Raw genomic sequence first — 23,022 nt, 5'->3', positions numbered from 1 at the left:
ATCTAGTTAACTTTTTTATCTTAATTTTTATTTTAAAAATACATAATTCTCCCATCTGCCCTGGGATCTTTTAAAACACCGGGCCCCTGGGCAATTGCCCCCGCCCTTGGCGGCTCTAGGGGATGAGGATACAATAAATAATAATAACAGACAGACAGAGGTCAGACTTAATGCGATCCATCTCGCTAGGACCCAGGAGGCGCCGGGCGGAGCGATTCCCGGGGTCACTCCGCCTGGCAGCAGGAAGTGAATTGCAGTCGCTGCAGTGACTCTGTTGCGGAGCAATCTACATTCTTTGCAAGACCCCAGAGCCCTGGCTGCAGGCGGGGGAGGAACATTCCCGCTGCTCCCCGAGAGACTGTCCCAGTGCAGAGACCCCAGCCTGTTCCACTCCCCCCTTACTGGGACCCAGAGCCCTGCTCCTAGGCAGAACCCCGCGTGGAGAGAAGGTGAGACCTGCCCACCATCCCCGTCCCCAGGGAGAGACGCTCCCGGTGCAGCCTGTCTGCAGGGGTAGGGGGATGCCCCAGGCTGCTCCCAGCTGGGCTGGCTGCGTTTCCCTGCATTGTGCAGAGGAAAGCTGGCTGCCCGCTCTCATGGTTTGCAGGGAGTGAGGGATTGGGGGTGGGGCAGCGACATGTGGGGAACCAAAGGGGGGTGGGAGCCTGAAGGGGGCTGAAGAGGGACCGGGGGTGTGAGAGCCGGAGGGCATTGAGGGGTGAACGGGGTGTGTGAGGGGGCAGGAGGGGGGTGAACAGGGATTCAGGGGGTGGGATAGGGATGTGGGGCTGCTGAAGGGAGGCTGAGGGAATACCCAGGAACCAGGGGGCAGGGTGAGAATTCTGGGGCTCAGGGGAACAGAGCTGGAATAGATGGAAACTGAGTGGGGGGATAAAGAGAAGGAAAAGGGGGGCTGTGGGGAGGCTGGAGGGAGAATATGAGAGCAAGTGGAGACTGGCTGGGGAAGGGAGAGCAGGAGAAGGGAGAGGGATGGTGAGAGATACAATGGCAGCTCCCCCAGCCCATGGGGTAGGAGGCTGCCCCGCTTAGCAGCCAGTGAGGAATCTTTTTCCCTAGAAATGGTCAAACAAGCATTGGAGGTGGCTGAGCAGGGGATTTCCCCTTGAGGGCTCAAAATTTACAAGGCAAATATCCCCCCTCCCTGACCACACACTGCTCCCAATTTAGTCTTTGATATTTTTAAGACAATGTCATTATTTGGGGGTCTGATTCGGGAATGTTAAATGTTTGGGGTTGACAGGACTGAACCGGGCCCTGCTCTGATTTCTGTACAGGATTCTGTTTCAAACCAGAGTCACTGAAAACAACAGCAGGCAAGGAGTCCAACTGGTATTTAATTTCAGGTTTTTTCTGTTCAGTTCGGGTTCAGTCAGTAAAACAAAACTTTGGTTCAGGTTCGGTTCCGGTTCACGTACGAAATCCCGGTTTGAACTGGTTCTCTGGTTGCAGTGTGAGTCCAGATGGCAAATGAGATCAGCATCGGCCTGGCTGTCCCTTGGGGGCTGCAGGGGCAGCATAGGGAGGCTCAGTCATTAGCTGCCCTAAGCAGAGGGCTCTGGTAGTTGCTAAGGCAGAGGAGGCCAGTGTCAGTCTCTTTTTGTGCTCAGCATACTGCAACCCTAGAGCTAGCTGGGCTTCCTGGGGTAGATGCTGCTGCCTCCATTGTGATCTAGGAGCCCGGGCGGAGCTGCTGCCCAGCGGCGCCTGTGCTGGGACAGACCATCACTAACGTCCCCTCTATGCCCAGCCGAGGGGGGTCTTTCTGCTGTGACTGAAACCAGCCCCGGGCTCTGCTGCCACCAGCTCCTAAGCTAGAGACTCCAGGTGATGACAAAGTGCTGGGGCCGGACAGGAAAGTGACTCTGCACAAATGGCCCCTCCTCACCCCATCTCTGCTCCCTGTGTGTCCTTGACTCCCAGAACTGCTGCTCTCACTGATGCAGCCAGGCTCACATTCCTGTTAGCAGTGCATTAGGTAATGGAGAGGAAACACCTACAGGAATGGCAGGACAGTAACTAGTTCTTCCATGCCAAAGGGGGAGTGGAGAGACTGGAAGGGGCAGCAGGAGCAATAACTGGGGAGGGAGGTTCCCGGCTCCCAGATCTGCCCAGCCCCATTCCCTGCAGCACCCCGGGGCAGATTGACTTTCCTGGGACAAGGTGAGGAGCAGAGAGAGGAAAAGCCAGTTCCTGCCTCTGCCGAGTCCCTGTGCTGCTGGGGGAATGTGCTGCCCTGGGAACAGTGTCTGGAAAGTTGCTCCTTTGATTCTGCTCCTTTCTAGTGTTTGGCTCAGAGACACTGTTCCAAGAGGGTTTAAAAGTGTCTTGTGGGTTTAGTCCTGGTGAGAGGGGTCAGGTCTGTGTTGTAATATAACTGATGAGTCTTTTCCCACTATGGCAGAGTCTAGAGTGTCTGTCTGACGGGAAAGAGCCTGGAGGGAATCAGGGTGTGAAATGGACTAACGCTAATTCAAGAAACCTCCACAATTGCCCTTCTCACCCTGACAGGCTACAGAATAACAACCCCATTTTGCTCCAGATCATCCCATCCTTCCAGGGTCCGGAGCAGGGAAATGGCTGTGGTGGATCCTGCTCAGGTAGGGGGTGTTGGAGTTGCTGCTGGGGATGGGTGTTGTAGAGGGGGGCGGGACAGGAAATACACAGGGTGAGGCAGGGAGGGGGACAGGGTGTGTTAAACCTGCTGGGATATATGAGCAGGCACATGTGGGGGTGGAGTGAAAATTCTCCCATTTCTGAAACCAGAAACAAGCCCCTGGACAGGGTTGGGAAAACAGACCAGAGTGCTGAAGCCTGAATGCACTAGCCAGAGTCTGCGGTGAAATACAAAGGGAAGGTGCTGGGTTTCCTGTCTCTGTGTGGAGCTCTGTTTCCCACATCAGCCTGTGCCTAGTAGGTGGGTGGCAAATGAGATTAAACCCTGCCCTCCTCCATCTGCTGGGAGGGACAAGGAGCTCTCACCTTTTCTCTGTTCTATGAAGCCTCCTGGCCACTCTGAGCAGGGTGGGGATGGGATTCTGCTCCTTTGGCCTGCCCAGAGCTGTCCTATTTTTGTGCTGCTTCCCCCATGAATAGTGGGATTGTGGCTGGGGCACCAGGCACTGAGTGGGAAGCACCTGTTGTTTCAGGTGCCAGTGACCTTCGAGGAGGTAGCTGTGTATTTCACTGCTGGGCAGGGGGCTCTGCTGGACCCCGGTCAGAGAGCGCTCTACAGGGACGTCATGCAGGAGAATTATGAGACTGTGACCTCGCTGGGTAAGGATTCATGTCCCCTCAGCTATTTGAAACCATGGGGTCTGCATTTCTGAATCTGGTCAGGTTCTTCCCTCGCAGTTTGATTAGAGGGGAATGGGTTGCGTAATCCACAACTCCAGTGTGAGAGAGCCATCACCTCCATACTCCCTCCAGTGGGATAGGGGAGTCATAGACCAAATGGACATGCTAATTTATCCCCATCCATCCATCTGTAATAGGATGATACACTGCTTCTGTCCCCATCTGTATTAATTCTCACTCACACACAGGATCTCTGTGCACCTCTCTTCGTACGACTAGCTCCATGTCTGGGGAGGGCTCCCTTCTTGGAAATAGCTCTATCTGTGGGGATGGATCTGGGCTCTGGAGGTTTAGACATAGGCAGAGGTTTAACACCAGAGCTTTGTGTGCCTCAGCAAGTCTCCCAAAGCCCATAGATCCTGAAAACTCCTAGTGAAGGTATGACAACTCCGCCTCCCCCAGACATCTGCCTCTCCCAAGGGGGCTCAGTGACCACATGCCCATCTGTTCACATCCCACAACTCCCCAGCCAATCATGGGGTCAGTTTAAACTCAAGACGGTGTTCTTTGTGACAAATATTGCCCCAATCCTCATTGCACTCGGATCATGCCTGATTTCACCCCCTGAGCAGGACTCCCCATTCCGAAACCTGCCCTGATTGCCCAGCTGGAAGCAGGGGAAGAGCCGTGGGTCACCGATCTCCAGTGCTGCGAGGAAAGGAAGATCCCAAGAGGCACCCGCACAGGTGAGGAGACAGTGACACTGACTCGGAAACTATATTGCAAATGAAGGGAAAAGCTGAAAATCCCCAAAATGTGGTGTGAGCCCCCTCAGTTCTGCCTTATCTCACCCAGGTCTGGTGTGGTCAGCAACTGTGTTCCCTGTAAGCTGTGCGGTTGCGTGGCCGCGCAGGAGAAATTCAAATGCCGCCCAGCTGGTTAGCAGAGCGCATACATCTGGCAGCATGTGTTCAGGTGCCCCTCCCCCCACATTGTTCCATCCTGCAGCTGCTCCTGGGACCCTCCTGCTAGATGTGCAGGGGGGTGCTGATGTCAGGGTGTCCCTTTCCCCCCGCCCCTGTACCCCATCTCCGCAGAGCAGGGAACACAGCCTAGCTCAGGACTCAGAGCTGCTGCGGTGAACGGTGAGTGAGTGAGTGCCTTTCTTAAAGAGACAGTGCACTGTTTCTGAGATTTCCCCAGCAGGATGCTCACGCAGTCTCTGTCTGTCTCTCACACACACCCCACACCCCCCCAACGCCACACAGTCTCTTTCACACTCACCCCCCAACACATACTTGTGGTGGTGTTGGTGTTACTTCTTGGCACTTCCTGCAATGCACATATATTCTCTGTAATTTTATTCTTTCTAAGTGTGTTACGTTAGTGTTTTGACTGGTCTATGCATTTCATAATTTTTATTTCTCTTACACTTAAATTTAATTCTTTGAGTAGTGAGTTCTAAAATGCTTAACCTGTCCTGGCTGGAGTAATTATCCCTATGGTAACTTTTTAAAAATATATATTACATCTAGGTTTTTTGTTTCTACTGGTGGCGCACATCCACACATACCTTGGTGCACATAACAAAATTTATTCCACACATGGATGGAAAAAATTAGAGGGAACCTTGGTCAGCAGGTGTCGCATCATCATGACAGATATCGCTCATGGCTTCCCACCCATCCTGTTAGCTCTCAGGAGTTTTCTCCCTGACTTCACTTCCCTGTCAGTGGTTGGATGGGATGTGGAGGCAGAATCCAATTTTGCAGTCTTCCAACAGTTACTGCATTGTGTTTTCCCTCTTTGCTTTTCACTTTTGTCCTTTCTGCTAGCCGGGGCGGCTCTAGCTTTTTTGCTGCCCCAAGCATGGCAGGCAGGCTGCCTTCGGCGGCGTGCCTGCGGGAGGTCCCTGGTCCCGCGGATTCTGCGGCATGCTTGCGGGAGGTCCTCCGGTCCCGCGGCTTCGGTGTACCCGCCGCCGAATCTGCAGGACTGGCGGCCCTCCTGCAGGCATGCCGCCGAAGGCTGCCTGACTGCCGCCCTCGCAGGGACCGGCAGGGCGCCCCCCGCGGCTTGCCGCCCCAGGCATGCGCTTGGAGTGCTGGTGCCTGGAGCTGCCGCTGCTGCTAGCCCAAGCAATGAATCCTGTCTTGATTCTCTCTCTGCCCCAGCAGATGATGGGAGAATGAGTGAAAATGAGGAGGGGAATCCACAGCGGGAAGGTCCTGTGCAAGTGGAACTGCAGAGGAACTTTTTGAGAAGAGCTGAAGAGAACTTTTCCCAGTTCTTGGAACAGAGAAAAGCCTGGTGTAATTGGCACAGGTCAGAGAGGAAGCTGGGAAACCACCCAAGAAAGAAAGTGCATGAATCCATTGAATGTGGTGGAGAAGACAAGGATTCCAAAGAAACCACAACCCAGCAGACAAATCCCAAAGAAAAGAAACCCTATAAATGCTTGGAATGTGGAAAAACCTTCAATTGGAGCTCAAATCTTACTGCCCATCGGAGACTGCACACGGGAGAGAAACCGTATAAATGCCTTGAGTGTGGGAAAAGCTTCAGTCAGTGCTCAGGCCTTATTAGGCATGGAAGAATCCACACAGGAGAGGGACCACATAAATGTCTTGAGTGTGGGAAAAGTTTCAGTGCACCATCAGCCCTTATTGTACATCAGAGAACCCACACGGGAGAGAAACCCTATAAATGTTTAGACTGTGGGAAATGCTTCAGTCAACGCTCAGGCCTTATTAGCCATGGGAGAATCCATACGGGAGAGGGTCCACATAAATGCCTTGAGTGTGGAAAAAGTTTCAGTGGACCATCAGTCCTTATAATACATCAGAGAACCCACACAGGAGAGAAACCGTTTAAATGCTTGTACTGTGGGAAAAGTTTCAGTCAGCGCTCACATCTTACTTGCCATGGGAGAATCCACACGGGAGAGGGACCGTATAAATGCCTTGAGTGTGGGAAAAGTTTCAGTGGACCATCAGCTCTTATTGCACATAAGAGGACCCACACAGGAGAGAAACCCTATAAATGCTTGGATTGTGGGAAAAGCTTCAGTGTGAGCTCAGGTCTTTTTATCCATAGGAGAATCCACACAGGAGAGAAACCGTATAAGTGTCTTGAATGTGGAAAAAGTTTCAGTGCATCATCAGCCCTTATTACACATCAGAGAACCCACACGGGAGAGAAACCCTATAAATGCTTGGACTGTGGGAAAAGCTTCAGTCAGCGCTCAGGCCTTATTAGCCATGGGAAAATCCATACGGGAGAGGGACCATATAAATGCCTTGAGTGTGGGAAAAGTTGCAGTGCACCATCAGCCCTTATTACACATCAGAGAACCCACACGGGAGAGAAACCCTATAAATGCCTTCAGTGTGAGAAAAGTTTCAGTGCACGATCGGTCCTTATTGTACATCAGAGGACCCACACAGGAGAGAAACCTTATAAATGTTTGGACTGTGAGAAAAGCTTCAGTCAGAGCTCAAATCTTGCTGCCCATCGGAGACTGCACATGGGAGAGAGACCCTGTAAATGATTGGACTGTGGGAAAAATTTCAGTGGACCATCAGCCCTTATTTCACATCAGAGAACCCACACAGGAGAGAAACCCATATAAATGCCTCCACTGTGGGAAAAGTTTTATTTGAAAATCAAACCTTGCTTCATATCAGACAATCCACACGAGAGAGAACCCATAAATGTTTGGATTGTGGGAAAAGCTTCAATAAGTGCAGGAAAAGATTCAATCTGAGCTCACACATTATTCCCCATCGCATAATTCACAGAAGAAAGAGCTTGAATGTGGGGGAAGCTTTATTTGGTGCTCACACGGCATCAAGAATCAGCAAATCCACACAGGGAAGAGTCCTCTCAGATGTCCTTAGCATGGAAAAAGCTTCAGTTGGATCTAACACCACATTGGACATCCTCCACACAGGAGAGAAATTCTCTCAGTGCCGTGACTAGGGCTCGCCTTAGTAAAAACTCCATTTCCTAATTCCCACACACATCAGAGGCATTTGGCTCCCAGGTATCCATCTACCCATCTTTGGGGGCAGCTTTCAGCAGCTGCTGACCCTGAGCTGATCAGTGATACTCTGGCTTGCCTGGTCTAAGCTAACCGCAGGCGGAGGAGGAGAAGTTCAAATCAGCCCCATGATGGGTTGCCCCCCGATGCCACCTGATGTACTGGGGTTCCACTGAGCCCGCCTGTTCCACCAGCCAGGGTCCCCTCACCGTGTCCTGCCAAGCCAGGCTTTCCAGCCTTCACTGGGAAACACACAGGTAGGGCCACATCCTGCTGCAGAAAAACCCAGACACTGAGATTAAGTCTGCACGGGAAGATCCAGCTTGGGAAGTGCCCAGCACTTGTGTGCACACCACCGTAGGTTTGCATTGTCTTGTGCTGTACAGCAAACTGTGCAATGTAAGCTCATTGATCACCCCCTACCTCGATGTGGAGGAAGATATGCACAGATTCTTGCCTCCCCAGTTACGGATTCCACAAACTGGTAAACAAAATGAGTTTATTAACTGTAAGGATAGATTTTTAAGTGATAATAAGGGATAGCAAACAGATCAAAGCAGATTACTGAGCAAATAAAACAAACATGCAAACTAAGCTAATACACTACAGAAATTGGCTACGGATAATAATTTCCTCACCCTAATGTTGCTTCAAGCATCTTATTTGCAGGCCAGAGCCCTTCCAGCCTGGGTCCAGTCCTTTCTCCCTGAGCCTAGTTTCAGGTGTTCACAGCAGTTATCGGGCAGGGATCTCCTCCTGAGAAGCAGGGACGGACTGACTTTGATTACCTCACTCCCCAGCCATAAATAGGATTTACATAAGGTGGGAAAACTTTGTTTTCCAGTCCTATCCCCTCCCCCTTTTTGTGGAAAAATACAAGCAGCCCAAGATGGGGTTTAGTCCCAGGTGACATGACCACATGACCCTTCAGTGTTAAAGCAGACTTGAACCAAAGTTATCCCAGGAAACTTCTCAGGAAGGTGAGAGATTAGCACTTTCAAAGTTCTGTTGTTCCCCCTATGGCCCATTGATTAGCCAGCCAGGCTGATTGCATTTTGTTTGATAGACTTTTCCCAGGTGCAAACACATAGTCAATATTCCTAACTTCAAATACACAAATGATGCATGCATACAAATTGGATAAGCATAATCAGTACATCATAACCTTTCCAATGATACCTTACAAAGAATCATAGAATATCAGGGTTGGAAGGGACCTCAGGAGGTCATCTAGTCCAACCCCCTGCTCAAAGCAGGACCGATCGCCAACTAAATCATCCCAGCCAGGGCTTTGTCAAGCCTGACCTTAAAAATCTCTAAGGAAGGAGATTCCACCACTTCCCTAGATAACCCATTCCAGTGCTTCACCATCCTCCTAGTGAAAAAGTTTTTCCTAATATCCAACCTAAACCTCCCCCACTGCAACTTGAGACAATTACTCCTTTGTCTGTCATCTGCTACCACTGAGAGCAGTCTAGATCTATCCTCTTTGGAATCCCCTTTCAGCTGGTTGAAAGCAGCTATCAAATCCCCAGGACAGTGATAGTGACGATGAAATGCTATCAAAATTAAGAACTCAATAATAGTAGGGGATTTCAATTATCCCCATATTCACTGGGAAAATGTCACCTCAGGACGAAATGCAGAGACAAAATTTCTCAATACTTTAAATGACTGCTTCTTGGAGCAACTGGTACGGGAACCCACAAGGGGAGAGGCAACTCTCAATTTAGTCCTGAGTGGAACGCAGAAGCTGGTCCAAGAGGTAACTATAACAGGACCACTTGGAAATAGTGACCATAATATCATAACATTTAACATCCCTGTGGAATTCAAAAAGTGGAAAAGTCAAATCCTAGTGAGGTAAATAGTTGAAACAATAGTAAAGAATAAAATTGTCAGACAAATAAATTGTTGGGCAAAAGTCAACAAGTTTCTGTAAAGGGAAATCGTGTCTTACTAATCTATTAGAGTTCTTTGAAGGGGTCAACAAACGTGGACAAGGGGGATCCAGTGGACATAAGTGTACTTAGATTTCCAGAAAGCCTTTGACAAGGTCCCTCACTAAAGGCTCTTATGTAAATTAAGTTGTCATGGGATAAGAGGGAAGGTCCTTTCATGGATTGAGAACTGGTTAAAAGACAGGGAACAAAGGATAGGAATAAATGGTAAATTCTCAGAATGGAGAGGGTAACAAGTGGTGTCCCCCCAAGGGTCAGTCCTAGGACCAATCCTATTCAACTTATTCATAAATGATCTGGAGAAAGGGGTAAAAAGTGAGGTGGCAAAGTTTGCAGATGATACTAAACTGTTCAAGATAGTTAAGACCAAAGCAGACGGTGAAGAACTTCAAAAAGATCTCACAAAACTAAGTGATTGGGCAACAAAATGGCAAATGAAATTTAATGTGGATAAATGTAAAGTAATGCACATTGGAAGAAATAACCCCAACTATACATACAATATGATGGGGGCTAATTTAGCTACAACGAATCAGGAAAAAGATCTTGGAGTCATTGTGGATAGTTCTCTGAACACGTCCACGCAGCGGCGGTCAAAAAAGCAAACAGGATGTTAGGAATCATTAAAAAGGGATAGAAAATAAGACGGAGAGTATCTTATTGCCCTTATATAAATCCATGGTATGCCCACATCTTGAATACTGCGTACAGATGTGGTCTCCTCATCTCAAAAAAGATATACTGGCATTAGAAAAGGTTCAGAGAAGGGCAACTAAAATGATTAGGGGTTTGGAATGAGTCCTATATGAGGAGAGATTAAAGAGGCTAGGACTTTTCAGCATGGAAAAGTGGAGACTAAGGGGGGATATGATAGAGGTATATAAAATCATGAGTGATGTAGAGAAAGTAAATAAGGAAAAGTTATTTACTTGTTCCCATAATACAAGAACTAGGGGCCACCAAATGAAATTAATGGGCAGCAGGTTTAAAACAAATAAAAGGAAGTTCTTCTTCACACAAGGTATAGTCAACTTGTGGAACTCCTTGCCTGAGGAGGTTGTGAAGGCTAGGACTATAACAGCATTTAAAAGAGAACTGGATAAATTCATGGAGGTTAAGTCCGTTAATAGATATTAGCCAGGATGGGTAAGGAAGAGTGTCCCTAGCCTCTGTTTGTCAGAGGGTGGAGGTGGATGGCAGGAGAGAGATCACTTGATCATTGCCAGTTGGGTTCACTCCCTCTGGGACACCTGGCGTTGGCCACTGTTGGTAGACAGGATACTGGGCTAGATGGACCTTTGGTCTGACCCAGTACAGCCGTTCTTATGTTCCTCCTCATTCTCCTCTTCTGCAGACTAAATAATCCCAGTTTCCTCAGCCTCTCATAAATCATGTGCTCCAGCCCCCTGATCATTTTTGTTTCCCTCCGCTGGACTCTTTCCAATTTTTCCACATCCTTCTTGTAGTGTGGGGCCCAAAACTGGACACAGTACTCCAGAGGAGGCCTTAATAATGCCAAATAGAGGGGAACAATCACGTCCCTCGATCTGCTGACAGTGCTCCTACTTATACAGCCCAAAATGCCGTTAGCCTTCTTGGCAACAAGGGCACACTGTCGACGGATATCCAGCTTCTCGTCCACTGTAACCCCTATGTCCTTTTCTGCAGAACTGCTGCCTAGCCACTCGGTCCCTAGTCTGTAGCAGTGCATGGGATTCGTCCATCCTAAGTGCAGGACTTGTCCTTGTTGAACCTCATCGGATTTCTTTTGGCCCAATCCTCTAATTTGTCTAGGTCCCTCTGTATCCGATCCCTACCCTCCAGTGTATCTACCACTCCTCCCAATTTAGTGTCATGATCCATCTTGCTTAAACATATTTTAGTTATGCCATATTCATATAATAACAGTATCTTTATGAAGATCATTGGGGTGTACTGCCGCAAGCCCCTTCTCCCTGCTACAGCCCTGGCTGCTGAACGGATGGGTCTTCCTGCCTCCTGCTAACCTGCTGGAGGAAGAAAGAGAGAAACTTCTCCAGAAGCTCCCTCTGCCTGGATGAATTCCCATCCTCTCCCTTCCCTTCCCAGATGTGATGCCCCTTCTATGGAGACTAGGAGAGGGATACTTGGGCCAGGCCCCACAATCACTCTGGACAGCTGTGGCTCCCCCACTACCCAGAGCTGGCCCCTGCAGGGTAAGTGTCCCTGGTGCTGACACCTTCCCTTCCGTATATCCCCTAAGGTGGTGCATTCCATGGATAATGTGAAAGGAGCAGGAGGGATGGGTTTTGGGGAGGAAACTAGGGGATTCAATGCTTGGGTCTGGTGGATATGGGAAGCAGAAGGTGCTGTGTGCTGGGTTAAATCAGACGTTAGGGATTGTGGGAGAAGAGAGGAGAGTACAGGGAAGAGAGGTGTTGCCTCTTATCACTCAGCCCCTCTGTCCCTTTTCCCTGCCAACCCTGCATTCATAAAGCACCACTGAGAGGAACAGATTTCCACAGGATCTTTTCTCATGGGCCTAAAGGCTAGGGTTACCATATTTCCACAATCAAAAAAGAGGATGGGGGGGGAGCCCCGCTCTAGCCCTGCCCCGCCCCCATCCACTCCCTCCCACTTCCCACCCCCTGACTGCCCCCCTCAGAATCCCGAACCCCCCCGCCTCTTGTCCCCTGACTGCCCCCTCCTGAGAACCCCCCACCCTAACTGCCCCCCTAGGACCCTACCTGTCCCCTGACTGCCACGACTCTTATCCACACCCCCACCCCCTATTCACACCCCCACCCCCAGACAGACCCCCAGGACTCATACGCCCTATCCAACCGCTCCCCGACAGGACCCCCAGAACTCCCACCCCATCCAACCCCCTCTGCTCCCTGCCTGCCTCGACCTCTCTCCACACCCCCGCCCCATATCCACACCCCCTCCCCCAGACAGACCCCCGGGACTCCTACGCCCTATCCAACCACTCTCCGCCCCCTGACAGGACCCCCAGAACACCCGACCCATCCAACCCCCTCTGCTCCCTGCCTTCCTTGACCCCTCTCCACACACCTGCCCCCCGACAGCCCTCCCAGAACCCCCGACCCATCTAACCCCCCCTGCTCCCTGTCCCTGACTGTCCCAACCCCTCTCCACACCCCTGCCCCCCTGACAGGACCCCCAGAATACCCGACCCATCCAACCCTCCCCCCTGCTCCCTGTCTCGACTGCTCCGATCCCTCTCCACACCCCCGCCTCGTGACAGCCACCCCCCCCAGAACTCCCGACCCATCCAACCCTCCCCCTGCTCCCTGACTGCCCCCTGGGACTCCCCTTACCAGGCTCATGTCGGTCAGATGCTGGCTTCACGTGGAGGCAAAACATTGCCGGGCTGCCCCCCGCAGAGTGCTGAGGCAGCAACGGGGGAGCAGGGGAGGGGCTCTGGCTGCTGGAGGCCAATGGGAGCGGCTCAATCAGGCCCAGCCGCCCAATCAGCTTTGCGGCACTCTGCATGGAAGGAAGGGAGGGAGGGGAGAGGGAAAAATCCCAGACCTTTTAACCTTATTACCAATTCCTCCCGGATGGCTATTTAAAGACGAAAAAGCCGGACATGTCCGGGGAAATATGGATGGATGGTAACCCTACTAAAGGCCTCGGATCCCACCTCTGCCTCCGCATCATCAGCTTCCATGGGCCTGCCTGGGGTGGGAAAAGTGGTTGGGATTAGCTAGCAAATCTTATAGACTCATAGACGCTAAGGTCAGAAGGGACCATTATGATCATCTAGTCTGACCTCCCGCATGATGCGGGTCACAAAAGCTGACCCACCCACTCCTGGAATAATTCTCTCCCTTGACTCAGTTGTTGAAGTCCCCAGATCATGATTTAAAGACTTCAAGTCACTGAGAATCCTCCAGCAAGCGACCCCTGCCCCATGCTGCAGAGGAAGGCGAAAAACCTCCAGGGCCTCTACCAATCTACCCTGGACGAAAATTCCTTCCTGACCCCAAATATGGCGATCAGCTGAACCCCGAGCATGCGGGCAAGATTCTCTAGCCAGACCCTCTGGAAAAAGTTCTCTGTAGTAACTTTTAATATCCCATCATTGACCATTGTTACTAATTACCAGCGATGGCACGTTATTGACCTATTGACTAAAATCACTTTATCCCATCAAACCATCCCCTCCATAAACTTATCAAGCTTAATCTTAAAGCCAGAGAGGGCTTTTGCCCCCACTATTTCCCTCGGAAGGCTGTTCCAAAACTTCACCCCTCTGATGGTTAGAAACCTTCGTCTAATTTCAAGCCTAAACTTCCCCACGGCCAGTTTATATCCATTTGTTCTCGTGTCCACATTAGTACGGAGCTGAAATAATTCCTCTCCGTCCCTGGTATTTATTCCTCTGATATATTTAAAGAGAGCAATCATATCCCCCCTCAGCCTTCTTTTGGTTAAGGTAAACAAACCGAGCTCCTCGAGTCTCTTTTCATACGACAGATTTTCCATTCCTCGGATCATCCTAGTGGCCCTTCTTTGTACCCGTTCCAGTTTGATTTCATCCTTTTTAAACATGGGAGACCAGAACTGCACACAGTACTCCAAATGAGGTCTCATCAGTGCCTTGTATAACAGAACTAGCACCTCCTTATCCCTACTAGAAATACCTCGCCTAATGCATCCCAAGACCACATTAGCTTTTTTCACGGCCACGTCACATTGCCGAGTCATAGTCATCCTGCGATCAACCAGGACTCCAAGGTCCTTCTCCTCCTCCGTTACTTCCAACTGATGCGTCCCCAGCTTATAACTAAAATTCTTGTTAGTCATCCCTAAATGCATAACCTTACACTTCTCACTATTAAATTTCATCCTATTACTATTACTCCAGTTTACAAGGTCATCCAAATCTCCCTGCAGGATATCCCGATCCTTCTCCGAATTGGCAGTACCTCCCAACTTTGTCTCATCCGCAAACTTTATCAGCCCACTCCTACATTTGGTTCTGAGGTCAGTAATGAATAGATTAAATAAAATCGGACCCAAAACCGAACCTTGAGGAACTCCACTGGTAACCTGCCTCCAACCTGACAGTTCACCTTTCAGTACGACCCGCTGCAGTCTCCCCTTTAACCAGTTCTTTATCCACCTCTGGATTTTCATATCGATCCCCATCTTTTCCAATTTAACCAATAATTCCTCATGCGGTACCGTATCAGATACTTTACTGAAATTGAGGTATATTAGATCCACCACATTTCCTTTATCTAAAAAATATGTTACTTTCTCAAAGAAGGAGATCAGGTTGGTTTGGCACGATTTACCTTTCGTAAAACCGTGTTGTAATTTATCCCAATTGGCATTGACCTCAAGGTCCTTAACTACTTTCTCCTTCAAAAATTTTTCCAAGACCTTGCATATTACAGATATTAAACTAACAGGCCTGTAGTTACCCGGGTCACTTTTTTTCCCCTTCTTGAAAATAGGAACCACATTAGCTATTCTCCAGTCAAACGGTACCACCCCCGAGTTTACAGATACATTAAAAATTATTGCTAGTGGGCTTGCAATTTCTCGCGCCAGTTCCTTTAATATTCGTGGATGAAGATCATCCGGTCTGCCCGATTTAGTCCTGTTAAGCTGTTCGAGTTTGGCTTCTACCTCGGATATGGTAATGTCAACCCCCACTCCTTTATTCCCATCCGTCTCGCTTCCACTATTCCTAAGCCCTTCATTAGCCTCATTAAATACCGACGCAAAATATTCATTTAGATATTGTGCCATGCCTAGATTATCCTTAATCTCCACTCCATCTACAGTCTTAAGCGGTCCCACTTCTTCTTTCTTTGTTTTCTTCCTATTTATATGGCTATAAAAGCTCTTACTATTGGTTTTAATTCCCCTTGCAAGGTCCAACTCCACACGGCTTTTGGCTTTTCTCACTCCATCTCTACATGCTCTGACCTCAATAAGGTAGGTTTCTTTGCTGATCCTTCCCATCTTCCACTCCCTGTACGCTTTCTGTTTTTTCTTAATCACCCCTCTGAGACGCTCGCTCATCCAGCTCGGTCTAAATCTCCTGCCTATGAACTGTTTTCCCTTTCTCGGGATACAGGCCTCTGACAGCTCCTGCAACTTCAACTTGAAATAATCCCAGGCGCCTTCTGCCTTTAGATCCCTAAATATGTTAGTCCAATCCACTTCCCTAACTAGTCCCCTTAATTTATTAAAATTAGCCCTTTTGAAATCGTAAACCTTAGTCTCCGAATTAATTCTGTTAATCTTTCCATTTAGTTTAAACCGAATTAGCTCATGATCACTCGAGCCAAGGTTGTCCCCTACAACCATTTCCTCAACGAGGTCCTCACTACTCACCAAAACCAAATCTAAAATGGCATCCCCCCTCATTGGTTCAGCAACTACTTGATGAAGGAATTCATCAGCTATCACGTCTAGGAAAATCTGAGCCCTATTATTGTTACTGGTTTCAGAGTAACAGCCGTGTTAGTCTGTATCCGCAAAAAGAAGAACAGGAGTACTTGTGGCACCTTAGAGACTAACAAATTTATTAGAGCATAAGCTTTCGTGGACTACAGCCCACTTCTTCGGAAGAAGTGGGCTGTAGTCCACGAAAGCTTATGCTCTAATAAATTTGTTAGTCTCTAAGGTGCCACAAGTACTCCTGTTCTTCTTATTATTGTTACTAGCATTTGTTCCCCAATCTATATCCGGGAAGTTAAAGTCTCCCATGATTACACAGTTCCTATTAGTATTTACTTCCCTAAAAACATTAAAGAGTTCTCTGTCCATATCCAGGCTAGATCCCGGCGGTCTATAGCACACCCCAAACAGTATCCCAGGGGAGGCTCTAGTAGTTCTTTTACCCAATGTAAGTATTGCCCAGACAGACTCAGTCTTATCCATTCCATCACTTATTATTTCTTTACAGTTTACCTCATTATTGACATACAATGCTACTCCCCCACCTTTACCTTTGATACGGTCATTCCTAAACAGCACATACCCTTCCATACCTGTACTCCAGTCATGACTACCGTTGCACCACGTTTCAGTTATTCCTATGATATCTGGTTTCATTTCTCGGACCAGGAGCTCCAATTCCTCCATTTTGTTACCTAGGCTTCTCGCATTGGTGTATAAACATCTTAATTTATGCCGTTTGGCCTCTCTCACATTCGTTATCCCATTTGGTATGGACACTGTACTGCTAGTATGACCTATTAGTCTAGTATCCATCCTCCCCCTCCTCCTTATGTCCAATCTCTTCCCCCTGGCTATATCCGTTCTTATCTCATCGTCCTCCCTCTCAATGTTATAATCTAGTGTGGAGATTAACTGGACATCTCCCAACCATCTCCCCCAAATTCCTAGTTTAAAGCTCTTTTGATGAGATGAGCCAGCCTCCCTCCCAGAAGTCTATTTCCTTCCCTACTTAGGTGAAGTCCGTCCCATGAGAACTGTTTTCTGTCCCCGAAAGCCATACATCCCAAAGCCCTCTTTATAGCACCACTCCCTTAGCCAACTATTTATAATCACAATCCTGTCACCCCTTTGCTGCCCTTCTCTAGGAACAGCCTCTGACCCTCCCCCACTCTTCCTAGTCTAGACTGACCCCACCATTTTATATAGTCTGATCTTCCCATTAGCAGAGGGATTGTTAGAGTCACTGTGTTCCCCCTTTGGGGAGAGATTGTCTCATTTCCACATAGTCTCACATTGCTCCAGGTTATGCCAAAAAACATTTATTTTTTGTACATTGACTCCCTTGGAGACCAGAATTAAATAGATTCTAAAAGTGCTAGAGCAGGGATAGAAAAATGTGGTGTTTTGGGTTCTGTGTTATTTGAGGGTGATGGGGTGAATTGGAGGGATTCCCTCCTCCCCCCTTCACTGCCACATGCCACCCTGACATAGCAGCCCCTGTCTGAGCCATGGAGAGTTTATCCTCTCCCCATTCTACCTTCTACCTCCCAGCATGGGACTTCCAACAGTGTTCTTTGATCCCCATGCTTAGGTGTCACACGTCTTAATTTTTTTTAATCCTGACTCAGACTCCTAGTGGAGTGTTTGTTTCTTTTTTCCTTTTTTGCATTGGAACGATGCTAAAACTTTTGTAACTGGCACAACCAAATAAAGAGAAGGTGCTGAGTACAGCAGGTTTAGCAAGGTCAGAAGAAAATAGATAAATTTGTTTTCCTTCTTTTGGGAGTTATGATTCTGTGGGATTTCACTTTATGAACCTGAAAGTGTTTTGTAGCCCATCTTGTAGTGTTGGTTTCTCTCTCTTCCTGAAGGCTGGTTGGTCACATAATTTGATATCAGTTTAGTTTGACAGGATGTAGCCCAGCTTTATTGAGGACTTTATGAGACAAATATCATTTGCTCGAAGAGTCCTTTTTCTATTTTATTTTAACCGTTCTTTTCCATTGTCATGAGATTTTTTGTATTTGAACAGTGAAAATTATCAATATCTCTCAGCACGAACACTGAGGGTGAGAGCTAGATTCACACTCCGAGAGGCGAAGAGGGGAAGGGACAGTGTGTCCCGATTGCTGAGAGATCGAGGCTGGACAGAGGAAAGAAGGAAGCTGGGGAAGCCAACAGGCTTGGGGCAGCCTTGAAGCCAGGCTAACCCCCATAATTGAGGCCAGAAGTAGATGAGGAGCCTGACAGCCCAGCTGGTCACCCCTCTCCATCTACCAGTGTCCTGCATGGGGATGACAGCAACTATCTCTGCCCCACTCACCCCACACTGTATCCATCCAATCTCAGCTCCTTGGATTCCCTGCTCTCGGAGTGTTTGCTTTGTGACTGGGTCCCAGCATCTCTCCTGGATTCTCTGCACTTTTCTGCCAGTTTGTAAAATGTTGCTCTGTTGCTGGTGCTTGGGGGAATTGGGCGCAGCAATGTGCTGGGCTGGGGATGAAAAGTACCGTGCTGAGCTGGGCTGGGGGGTGGGAAAAGGAGTCTGTCTTTGTTTGTCCTTTGAAATAATAAAGTAGAATTTAGTTTCTCATGCTCACAGTGTCCTTTGTTTTGCATTAAATATCCACCAGATTCAGAGTGGAGGTTAAAAGTAAAAGCAATACAAACATGGTCTGGTACGGCAATGCACAGTGTTGTCACTCATACAGTCTCACCTCTGCCCTGTCATAGGCTCAATTGCAGGCAGTATATTCACAAATTTATATGTGTATAATATGGCTAAAGTGATTCTGATCTCTGAGTTTGGTTTCAGCCCAAGATCCCCACTCTCAACTTTACCACCTGCCTAATTCTAGCTCAGACCCATTTAAATCAATGGGGCTATTGGCAGTAGTACAATTAAACATGTGATGAAGGTTTTGCAGGACTGGAATTTTAGATTGTGGGGTTTGGGAGTCTCTCTCTGTTGATACTCGGCCTGTTCCACATACCACAACTTTCCCAAAATTCATTCTTCTCTGATAACAAAATAATTGTGTCTCAGTTAATACCATGATTATTTGTAATATATCAGCAGTTAAAGGTTCTGCAGAAGTCTATGGCTGTATTGTGCTAGGCACTGTATATACACATTATGAGAGACAGCTCCTCAGGGAAAGTGTTTACAGTCTCAATATGCAGAACAACCAATGTAATGATTTTGTAAATGTCAGGAGTGACCCGGAAATCTAAAGGGCTACAAGTGATGCCCCAAGAGGAAGGATGAGGGGAGGGGGCAGCATCTCCTGATTGCTGAGAGAACGAGGCTCTGCCCTTAAAGCAGGTATTCAACTTCTGTTATGTGTGAAAAACACAGATTGTTCTTCCCCACAATTTCAGCATTTACCCCTAGAGTGCAGAACATGTTTTCTGAGCAAAGTCAATCTGCTACTGGCTTTAGCAATAATCATTAACAATGGGTCTGTTCAGACATTTAGCACCAATTGTGAGACCCTGCCATGGAGTGATACCACTCAAAGCCCCATTCTATTCAGATTAAGGTATTTTAGTGCTTGTGGCCCCAGATTATATTGAACTGATTTTTGAAGTCCATTAGGTTTTTGGAAAGTTTTTTCAAAAGCATCTTTTAAAAAATGGCTTCGGGTTGGATTTTAAAAGATATTGGGCACTTGAGGATGCAGATAGGGGCCTAGAGGGGTTGTCAAAGCAGGTTAGGCACCGGGGGCTAGATACACAAAAAGATTTAGGAGCCTAGCTGCTAATTTCACTTTAGGTACCTGATTCTGATATTTAGATGCCACTGATCCTCAACGCCTCCCCCCCACTCAGCTGTTGCCTAACTCTGAAGGTGTTTAATGGTCCTATGCACCTAAATTTTTGTCATTTAAATCCCCCAAGTGTCTACAAATCTGGTTCTGGGCATGCACACAGCTGCCTCAGGCTAGGTGCACAGATCCCTATTTCATACCTAAGCTCCAGCACGCTCCTTGCACAATGTTTTTCCTGGCCTATCTCGCATGGGGCTGTCCCACTGCCCACTCTGATTTGTCCCAGGTCCGTGCCCCATTTCTGGGGGGGAGGGGAAGGGAGGGAGAGGCCAAATTTGGTGTTGCAACTTACATGGCTCAATTTTGACCCCAGATGCTCCCCTCCCTCCCCGTCACAACTGCGGTGGGATATTTGGGCCTATCCAGAGTGCTCAGAGCACCAGCCCTGGAATCGAACCAGTTGGTGCTTCGCCAACATCCAGGCGCAGCATGGGGAGCTGCTGTCAGTGCCCACATGGGGTAGCCAGCCAGGAGAAGGGCAGAGGAGGATAGGCAGGGGGCAGACATGGTGGGGGATTGCCTAGTGTCCAGTGATGGGTTAATCCAGCCCTATGAATAACCAGAGGAACCTGATGGCAAAGCACTGACAGCTACATGGCCCGAGTTAGGGGAGCGGAGCTTGTAAGCTCTGGCCCAGGGCTAGTAGCCAGTGAACCTGATGTGGAGATAAGAGACTGTCTCTGATAAACTACTCCCTGTGACAGTCTGTTACCAGAAAAAAGAACAGGAGTACTTGTGGCACCTTAGAGACTAACAAATTTATTTGAGCATAAGCTTTCGTGGGCTACAACCCACTTCATTGGATGCATAGAATGGAACATATAATAAGAATATATATATACATACAGAGAAGATGCCATACCAGCTCTAAGAGGCCAATTAATTAAGATGACCTATTATCAGCAGGAAAAAAACTTTTGTAGTGATAATCAAGATGGTCAATTACAGACAGTTGACAAGAGGTTAAGGATAGTTATCATAAGGAAAGAGATTCAAGTAGTGTAAGGACTCAGCCATTCCCAGTCTCTATTCAAGCCAGAGTTAATGGTATCTAATTTGCAAATCAATTCAAGCTCAGCAGTTTCTCGTTGGAGTCTGTTTTTGAAGTCTTTCTGTTGCAAAATTGCCACCTTCAGGTCTAGTATCAGAGCGGTAGCCGTGTTAGTCTGAATCTGTAAAAAGCAACAGAGGGTCCTGTGGCACCTTTAAGACTAACAGAAGTATGGGAGCATAAGCTTTCGTGGGTGAATGCCCACTTCATCAGACGCAAGTCTGTTACTGAGTGGCCAGAGAGGTTGAAGTGTTCTCCTACTGTTTTTTGAGTGTTATGATTCCTGATGTCAGATTTGTGTCTGTTTATTCCTTATTCTTTTGCGTAGAGACTGTCCGGTTTGGCCAATGTACATGGCATTGTACATTGCTCAGTGGGTGAGTGTGGGTGGGGGAAAGGGTCAGATTCTGCATGCAAATCCCATTCCCGCCCTGCCCCGCCCCAGTTCCTTGCTGGTTGGGTGGGGGAAAGGGGCCAGATGAAGCATGCATTCCCACTCTTCTAGTCTGCCCCAGCTACTTGCTGTGTGGGTGGAGAGGGGAGCGTGCCAGATGCTGCATGTAAGTCCCATTCCCCTACTCCCTCCCCCCACCCCCCCAAACTCCTTGTTGGGTGGGTGGCAGGGCCGGATTAACTCTCCTTTGGGCCTGGGGCTATTAGATTTTGTGGGGCCCCTGTATACAAGTCTTTTTCCTAATTTAAAACAAAATGATCACAATTATGGCATCAACACTATTAACGCTATACTAAACTTGCCTTTTAATTAACATAAACCCAGGGGCTGCAGAGACGTGCCAGCAGCCGGTCGCTTCCGGGCGGCATGGGGCCATGCATGCAGGCAGCCTGCCTGAGCCCTGCTGTGCCACTGGACTTTTAGCGGCCCGGAGATTGCGATTGACTGGCAGAGGCTCCAGGATCGACCAGTCGATCACGATTGACAGGTTGGTGACCAATGAATTGTATATACTTATAAGAACATAAGAACGGCCATACTGGGTCAGACCAAAGGTCCATCTAGCCCAGTATTCTATCTTCCAACAGTGACCAATGCCAGGTGCCCCAGAGGGAATTAACAGAACTGGTAATCATCAAGTGATCCATCACCTATTGCCCATTCTCAGCTTCAGGCAAACAGAGCCTAGGGACACCATCCCTGCCTATGCTGGCTAATAGTCATTGATGGACCTATCCTCCATGAATTCATCTAGTTCTTTTTTGAACCCTGTTATAGTCTTGAACTTCACAACATCCTCGGGCAAGGAGTTCCACAGGTTGACTATGCGTTGTGTGAAAAAAATACTTCCTTTTGTTTGTTTTAAACCTGCTGCCTATTAATTTTATTTGGTGGCCCCTAGTGCTTGTGTTATGAGAAGGAGTAAATAACATTTCCTTATTTACTTTCGCCACACCAGTCATGATTTTATAGATCTCTATCATATCCCCCCTTAGTCGTCTCTTTTCCAAGCTGAAAAGTCCCAGACTTATTAATCTCTCCTCATACGGCAGCTGTTCCATACTCCTAATCATTTTTGTTGCCCTTTTCTGAACCTTTTCCAAGTCCAATATATCTTTACTGAGATGGGGTGACCACATCTGCAGGCAGTATTGAAGATGTGGGCATACCATGGATTTATATAAAGGTAATATGTATAGTTGGGATTATGTTTTCCAATGTGCATTACTTTGCATTTATCAACACTGAATTTCATCTGCCATTTTGTTGCCTAGTCACCCAGTTTTGTGAGATCCTTTTGTAGCTCTTCGCAGTCTGCCTGGGATTTAACCATCTTGAGTAGTTTTGTATCATCTGCAGATTTTGTCACTCACTGTTTACCCCTTTTTCCAGATCATTTATGAATATGTTAAATAGGACTGGGCCTAGTACAGACCCTTGGGGGACATCACTATTTACCTCTCTCAATTCTGAAAACTGACCATTCTCTCATTATTTATCAATATGTTAAATACCTCTCTCCATTCTGAAAACTGGATTTATTTTTGCAGGGCCCCCTTTAGCCCGAGGCCCTGGGCTGCAGTCTCTAAAGCCCCTGTGTTAATTGGCCCTGGTGGGTGGGGGAGGGAGCCAGATACTGCATATAAGTCCCACTATCCTACCCCAAGCTCCTTTGTGGGTGGCTGGCAAATTTGTGAACTTTTTGGACAACCCACTTGATGCATCCTATCATGCTCCAATTTAAGCACGCTTGGATGCCATTTTGAGGCTCAGCCAATGAAAAACCAGTATGTCACCAAGAAAATGGGCAAAGTATGGAAAAAAAAATATGGAAAAAAAAAATACAGAAAGGCATGGAAAAAAGAAAAGGAGTTGAAAGATGGGTTAAGGCCTGTGGACGGTGATGACAGTAAAGCAGCATGCAAATTTTGTAAAATCTGATT

General features: G+C 47.9%; 1 protein-coding gene across 3 annotated transcripts; it reads left to right on the top strand.

The window, feature by feature from the left end:
• The first annotated feature begins 222 nt into the window (after positions 1-222).
• On the top strand, positions 223-21,397 carry LOC101948555 (zinc finger protein 436-like). 3 transcript variants are annotated; one of them, XM_065562393.1, is made up of 5 exons: positions 223-449; positions 2,530-2,618; positions 3,168-3,294; positions 3,948-4,061; positions 18,960-21,397. In XM_065562393.1, the coding sequence occupies exons 2-5, from the start codon at positions 2,595-2,597 to the stop codon at positions 19,010-19,012; spliced, it is 318 nt and encodes a 105-aa protein (XP_065418465.1). In that variant the 5' UTR covers positions 223-449; positions 2,530-2,594; the 3' UTR covers positions 19,013-21,397. The 3 variants fall into 3 exon arrangements, with proteins under 3 accessions (XP_065418465.1, XP_065418466.1, XP_065418464.1); XM_065562394.1 differs by lacking the exon at positions 18,960-21,397 and adding an exon at positions 17,777-18,949; XM_065562392.1 differs by lacking the exon at positions 18,960-21,397 and adding an exon at positions 5,493-15,869.
• The last annotated feature ends 1,625 nt before the right edge of the window (positions 21,398-23,022 follow it).

The sequence above is a fragment of the Chrysemys picta genome, chromosome 12 (assembly GCF_011386835.1).
Source record: "Chrysemys picta bellii isolate R12L10 chromosome 12, ASM1138683v2, whole genome shotgun sequence".
NCBI lineage: Eukaryota > Metazoa > Chordata > Testudines > Emydidae > Chrysemys > Chrysemys picta.
The sequence above is the reverse complement of the archived record's forward strand: the minus strand, read 5'-3'. Positions and strand labels throughout refer to the sequence as shown.